This window comes from Apium graveolens, chromosome 2 (genome assembly GCF_009905375.1).
Source record: "Apium graveolens cultivar Ventura chromosome 2, ASM990537v1, whole genome shotgun sequence".
NCBI lineage: Eukaryota > Viridiplantae > Streptophyta > Magnoliopsida > Apiales > Apiaceae > Apium > Apium graveolens.
Window position 1 is genome coordinate 148,054,723 of NC_133648.1, and position 7,592 is coordinate 148,062,314.

General features: G+C 36.3%; 1 protein-coding gene across 1 annotated transcript; it reads right to left on the reverse strand.

The window, feature by feature from the left end:
- Positions 1 to 789: 789 nt before the first annotated feature.
- On the reverse strand, positions 790 to 1,578 carry LOC141694346 (uncharacterized). The gene has a single exon (XM_074499215.1). It carries the CDS (start codon positions 1,576 to 1,578, stop codon positions 790 to 792), a length of 789 nt encoding a protein of 262 aa, XP_074355316.1.
- Between the last annotated feature and the right edge of the window lie 6,014 nt (positions 1,579 to 7,592).

The window sequence follows — 7,592 nt, forward strand, 5'->3', positions numbered from 1 at the left end:
TCCATGGACTTCAACCTTCTTTGCCTTCTTCATTTTCTTCCCAAATTCAAATTTGATTTGTTATTTCTCTGCTAACACTTCTTCTCCGGATAGGGTTCGACGTGGCTGCCCAAACTCTTGTTGTCCATTAAAAGCAGCCTTCTGCCTTCTATAAGGATGATGTAGAGGCAAATATCGACGATGCCCTTGGTAGCACATTTTCCTACTATGAGTCAAATATTTAGCTACGGTGTCATCTCCACAAACTGGACAACACTTATAACCCTTATTAACGCAGCCAGATAAATTTCCGTAAGCAGGGAAGTCATTTATCGTCCACATTAAAACTGCTTTTAAAGTGAAAAATGATTTGTTATACGCGTCATACATATTTGGTTCCCCTTCCTTCCAAAGATTTTTTAAATCATCAATCATCGGTTGTAAGTAGATGTCGATGTTATTACCAGGCTCATGCGGGCCAGGGACCAATATCGACAACATCATAAATTTTCTTTTCATACATAACCAGGGAGGAAGATTGTAAGTCACCAATATGACTGGCCAGCAACTATATCTATTAGATAGGCCATTATTGTGCGGGTTTACACCAACCGCCGATAAAGCCAAGCGAAGGTTTCTCGGTTCACTACCAAAGGATGGCCACCTATAATCTATATTCTTCCAAGATGGAGAGTCGGCTGGATGTCGCATTTTACCATCTTGTGTCCGCTGTTGCGCATGCCAACACATTAGTTCAGCGGTGGAAGGAGATTTAAACATACGTTTAAATCTAGGAATTATTGGAAAATATCACATAACTTTGGCTGGAAGATTAAACCTCTCTTCACCTTTCTTTGTCAACTTCCACCGAGAAAGTCGACACTTAGGACACTTGGTTGCATCAGCATGTACACCCCTGTACAGTACACAGTCATTCGGACATGAATGGAACTTTATATACTCTAGACCTAAATTAGAGAGGGTTTTTTTTGCTTCATATGCATTACTAGGTAACACATTATCTTTGGGAAGTAGAGACCCAACAGAAGAAAGGAGGTCAGTGAAGGCACTATCGGTTATACCAAACCTAGATTTCCAATTATGCAACTTCAACATCGACTCTAACTTAGTACAGTCACTACCCTCATATAGAGGTTGCTCAGCATCGGCTACGAACCTCCTAAACTGATATGAATCATTATCATATTGACTCGAGTTATATGCCGCTTCACAAACATCAACAGTTTCCGAAGCAGCGACATGCTCCTGATCTTGCTCTGACGCTTGATCAGAGGCTTGCTCAGGAGGTGGGTCTGGAGCTTGCTCTTCAGGTGGACAACTAGCACTTGAAGATTTAGGACCCGTAGAAGCAGTCTCCCCGTGCCAAACCCAATGCACATAACCTAGACAAAAGTCATTGTCATAGATATGGCCCCTGATTGTTTTTATAGAGAATTTTTTAAAATTGGCGCATCGTCCACAAGGGCAAGGAATTTTGTTACGATCTTCAGAATTTTCTTCAGCATATATCAAGAAGTTTTCCACCCCCATTTCAAATGCTAAAGAATCCCTATCTTGCAAAATCCATGTCTTATCCATCAAATTTCCCTACCTGATAGCCACTATAAATATTAAAAATCCAACACATACCTATTTATAATTATTTAATAAAAGGCATATCAAATTTGTGTTGGTTACTGTAGGGATTAATTATATAAACTTAGAAAGGATTAAATACCTTGATATCCTAATAATTTATAGTACTAATTTATTACTCTAAGATCCTATACATATACCCAATTAATTACAAAACTAGACTAAATTTATAAACTAGACTAAATTAAACCAAGATAATTAAAACAAATTAAACCAAGATATTTAAAAATATCACATAGTTAAAAACCAATAATTCCAACATTCACAGCCCAGACAATTGTTAAATTTCCTTCACATAAATAAAACTCAGTGAGAACTTGAGTATTGAAACAAATTCAGCCCATAAATAAATTAATTAAAATTATCTGTTACTTGTATCTGTGAGAAGGATAATTATACAAAATAATTACTATAATACAACACAAGTAACAGATAGTTCATATCAGGAATGCAGAGACTTGTTCATATCAGAGAAATGACTATCATACAAAACAAGAAATGCAGAGACTTGTTCATATCTGAGACCTGTTCAAATGCAGCCCCCAAAACCCCCCCAAAATACACTAATATGTATGAACAACCCCCAGAAAACACATAATTAAAAACAGAACAGAAACATTTACATTTACATCAATGTACCTAAAACATTGATTTACATCAGTGTACCTAAAATATTTAACACGACATAAAATTCCCAAAAACAGACATAAAACCCCCCAAAAGAAACAAACATAAAACCCCCAAAAACATAAAACATTTACATGCACAAAGAAGAAAAACAGTAAAGAAGAAAAGAAGATAAACATAAAACATTTACATGCACAAAGAAGATATTAAACATAAAAATGAGGGAGATAAACAGTAAAGAAGTAAAGAAGAATATACCTCCGGATGCTTTCAATGTTCCGAAACCCCAATGTTCTAAAACCTCAGTGCTCCAACCTCCAGATGCTGTCTACCTCCAGATACTAGCTCCAACCTCCAGATACTAGCTCAATTTCAAGTTTAATTTGCTCTAATTTGAAGCTCCAAATCTTGAATTAGAATTGGGGCTAAAATTAGGGTTTCAGAGAAAAGAGAGAAGAGACTGTTAACAGAGACTAAGGTAAGAAGAGAGAAGAAAGGTAAGAAGACTAAGAGAGAAGGAGGGGAGAGACGAGAGAGACGAGAGAGGCGAGGGTCGGGGAGAGATGAGAGGCTCGCGGGAGGTGTTTTGGAAAAGGGGGGGAAAATATGTTAAAGTGAATTTTTTGTTAAAATTAAAGGGGGAAAGTGTACTGAAAAGCGGGGGGGGGAGTTAAGTAATTTTTATTTTTTTTAAAAGGCCATAGACAACGGTTAACAAAATGAACCGATGTCAAAGTTAAAAACAAATTTGTGGCCTTTTTAATTTCTGAAGATAGACAACGGCTACTAAGTGAAACCGATGTCAATATGCGTATTCAACATCGCTTTTTACAAAACTGATGTTAAACTGCATTTTAACATCGGGTGCATTACATGCCGATGTCTAAGGACCGATGTCGTATCTACTATTTCTAGTAGTGTAAGTAGGGTTACTGCATATTATTATTATCTTTATTATTGTTATAAGCAGGTTATAATTAAGGTGTATGAGTGGACCCCAAACTTCTGACCCGGGTTTGGAGGGCGCCACATTGGGTCCAACACAACTACCTCAAAAGAGCCTGACACGGAAGGAACTGGAACTCTGCCCTGACTACCACAGGAGAATCCCCTAGGCATCTGCAATACATATATAAAACATTTTGCAAGGGTGAGCAATCAATTGCTCAACAGTACAACTATATGAATAATAATCAAAAACAGTTTATGATAAACAATTATAGGAACAGAAATCATAACTTGCTAGAAAACAAGTAAAACATGTATGAACAGGATATCAAAACTAGTATGCTCTGGAAAACCAAATCATCAGTTGTGTGCTGTGCATAAATATCAATTTCAATTTTAGCATGCTTCTTTCATTTTCAAATCTTTCATCCCATCGCAGGACCCATAAAACCATTTGTCCCGTTACGGGGACCCAAAATCATTTGTTCCATTACGGGAACCATAAAACTTATCCCAACACAGGATCTATAAAACTTGTCCCATCATAGGACCTATAAACTTGTTCCTCTCCGGGAACCTCAAAATCACTTGCTCAGATATAAAAGTATTGGATGATCCCTGGTGAGATAGCTGATCAGGCTATCCTATGAAACTTGTTCCGGAACTCAGAGACTAGCTAGGTCTCTGTCACGCTGGGCTGGTGGTTATAATAGGGTGCACAACCACTTCGCCTCTTACGCTAACTTCCAGGCCGTTACGGGCCTTCTGCGCACACTTATCCAATTATCTGATCATTTTTATCCAGTTTTCCCAATCACCTACCTATCTATTTTTAAAACCATTGTATCACAGCACATTCCCCAAAACATTTTCATTTTATTCAAAATTTAGAGATAGGCATTTTCAGAAGTTACTTTTCCCCCAAAACCAAGTTAACAAAACAATTTGAAACCCAGGGGATACGTAACTTTAATCTTTCTGTTCCACTACGAGAATAAAACAACATTATATTCATATATGCTGAACCATAAAGATATGGTTAGGGGTACTTGCCTTGCAGAGCTTTACAAATAATATCGATTGACCTTGAGCCGACACGAACGCTCAGGCTTTATCGCCTAACCACTAGATTACCCTGGCTTCGACTTCAACACTGAGGTCCTTCGATTGGAACCTTACTGAGCTCGTCGACTGTCCACTAGGCTATCCAACACCAACTCTTGGGCTTTCCGACTAGCACCTACAAAGTCGAAACACCCTAACTTAGACCTTTGATTATGCTTGACATATCCTCGCTAACAATCTACCCAAACGTTAACAAAACCCGACTCGTAACATACTTCATATAATAATACACGTATCAATTAGGGTTCAGGTCTTCGAAAGTCGGTTCGGTGTTCGTTTTCAGAAATAGGTATATTTATCCTTTTATGAAATTAGGGTTATCGATTTTTGTAAAGTATTTCATCACAACACATAATCAGATTTCATATAAGGTACGTACATATAACCGATCGACGTCCCGATAGTCATTGGGTACGGCCTCGTATTTCCGTAATTTAATTTTCCGGAAATCGGGAAGCACCTCCTTTATTTATCGAACATCCCGACGTCCAAACAAACACAACTACAATCAATCGCAATCCAAACCCAACCACTGATTTCAGCCATCAATATCAGTCCCATTATTCTCAATTATCAATTAAATACAATTACTAATTATTAGCCGTGTTTTATAATTTTAATCACATTTTATAGTTTTATTCGTAATTCGCATTTTAAATCGTATTTTGTATTTTAAATTGTAGGACTCAGATTGCATCATCATAGTCCACCGTCGGCTCACCGAGGCTCATCGCCGGCGGCGGTAAAATTCACGGGTTTCCATTTATCGGACATCCTTCGTGACTTTTACCGATTAATTACTCTTTTATTATTACTATTTCCCCATAAAGTATTATTATTATTTCATAAAACTTGCTTAATCAATATGTGTAGAAAATTAAATAATAAAATAATCCCCACAGCACAGGCATGCGCGTGTGCACATCACCGGATGGCAAAATCAATCACCGCCGGATAAAAGAAAAGGACGGGCGGCAAATAATCACAGAAACGGGTCAACCCACACATCAATCCTCCACCCAACTGACATATATGCATACAATATGTATACACACATCAATTAATCAGAAGATCGAAGCAAGTAACAATTGTGTACAAGGATACACAGCACGCGCCACCACCGTTGCCTGGCCGGAGAGCCAGCGGCAACAGGGCGGCCGTAATAGTAAAGAAAACCACAGACTGAAGATTACCAAGAATAGAGGAAAGAGAACAATCAAGAAGAGATCAAGATTGAACACATAAATTACGCGAGAGAAGAGAGACGGGGGGAGGATGAAGAACAGGGACGAAAGGGGGGGGGGTTTTGGGGTGGTTGTTGTTGTTTTTTTATATATATTCATTTATTCTGCTATTGCCCCGAATCAATAAATAAGACACGTAGCAACAATATGTGTCCAGTAATATAACTTCGCCCGAAATTTGCCGTTTATCGATTAATCGCGTAGTCAAATAAGTTTCTAAAATTACCAAATAAACGTTAAAACCTTCGGTATAATTAAAAACTAACAAATTAATTTTTTTGTAACTTTAAACAAATTTTGAAACACAACTCGTACCCGAATTCTACAATTAACGAATTGACTTGCACTTAAAACAAATTTATAAAATCATGCAAATAGTCTCAAAATGTTACAAATATCCCGAAGTTTATAAAAACATAAATTTTGATATTTTAAAAATAATTTATGAAACGCAAGTTATACCCACTTTTATCCATTAAACGAATCAACGCGCGGTGAAATTAATCCCAAAAATTCCCAAAATAATTTTAAATTTCTCGAAATATTCTCAACTTAAATAAATATGAGTTTCATAATTTTTAAAGAATTCTGGAATTAAATCGGATTTTATAAAAAATAAAATTAAAAAATCATACAAGACTAAATATTTGATGAAATATTGATTTCTCAATTTTAAAAACTCCTAAAAATAATTAATAAAATTATGAAGCCATAAAAATGATTTTAGAGATAACCCAAGTATTTATGGAAATAAATCCTGAATAAAATCACCTTTAAATATAAAAGTGACACAACACAACTTCACAACGAATTACACAATTAATACACGAACACCAACAATCACACATAATTAATTAAAATATTAACAAAAATAATATCCAGCTGATAGAACCCACAGACCTATTTTATTTATGCAATTATTTAATAATTACACATTTAAACAATATATAAAAATATATGAGTCATTATATAATCTACCTCAACAAAGAAAATGGACAAAAGATCACCCCTTTGAGCTCATCATTGGTGATGTATCTTTTAGAGTTCAAACAAGAAGATCAACTCAAGAAGAATGTCTATATAGCAGCTTCCAATCTAAGGAAGAACCAAAGAAGGTAGAGGAAGCTTTGTTGGATCCTGATTGGATTTTAGCTATGCAGGAGGAGCTAAACCAATTTGAAAGGAATAAAGTATAGAAGCTGGTACCCAAGCCTAAAGGAAAGAATCCAATTGACAACAAATGGGTATTCAGAAACAAGATGGATGAAAATGGCATAGTGGTCAGGAACAAAGCTAGATTGGTTGCTAAGGGCTATTGTCAACAAGAATGAATAGATTTTGATGAAACTTTTGCTCATGTTGCAAGACTTGAAGCCATCAGAATTTTCTTAGCCTATACAACCCATGCCAATTTCAAGGTCTATCAAATGGATATCAAGAGTGCTTTTCTAAATGGAGATTTGGAGGAGGAAGTCTATGTCAGTCAGCCTCCTGGTTTTGAAGATCCAAATTTCCCAAATCATGTCTACTATCTTTTGAAAGCACTCTATGGACTGAAGCAAGTTTGTGATGGAATTTTCATTAGTCAAACTAAATACATTCATAATATTTCAAATAAATTTGATCTAATGGATTGCACATCTGCAAAAACTCCCATGGCCACTGCAACTAAGCTTGAATTAAACACTACTGAAAAGTCTGTGAATATTTCAAGTTATAGGGGCATGGTTGGTTCACTTCTGTACTTAACAGCTAGTAGGCCAGATATAATATTTGCTACTTGTCTTTGTGCTAGATTTCAGGCGGATCCTAGAGAATCTCACTTGGTAGCTATTAAGAGAATTTTCAGATATCTCAAGGGAACACCAAAACTTGGCATTTGGTACCCTAGAGATTCTGGTTTTGATATAACTGGTTATTCTGATGTAGATTATGCAAGGTGTAAAATAGACAAAAAAAGTACAACAGGAACCTGTCAATTTCTAGGAAACAAGCTTGTGTCCTGGTTCCGTA

Excerpts from the sequence above, each read along its gene's own strand:
- LOC141694346 (XM_074499215.1), bottom strand. The coding sequence starts at position 1,578 with ATGGATAAGACATGGATTTTGCAAGATAGGGATTCTTTAGCATTTGAA.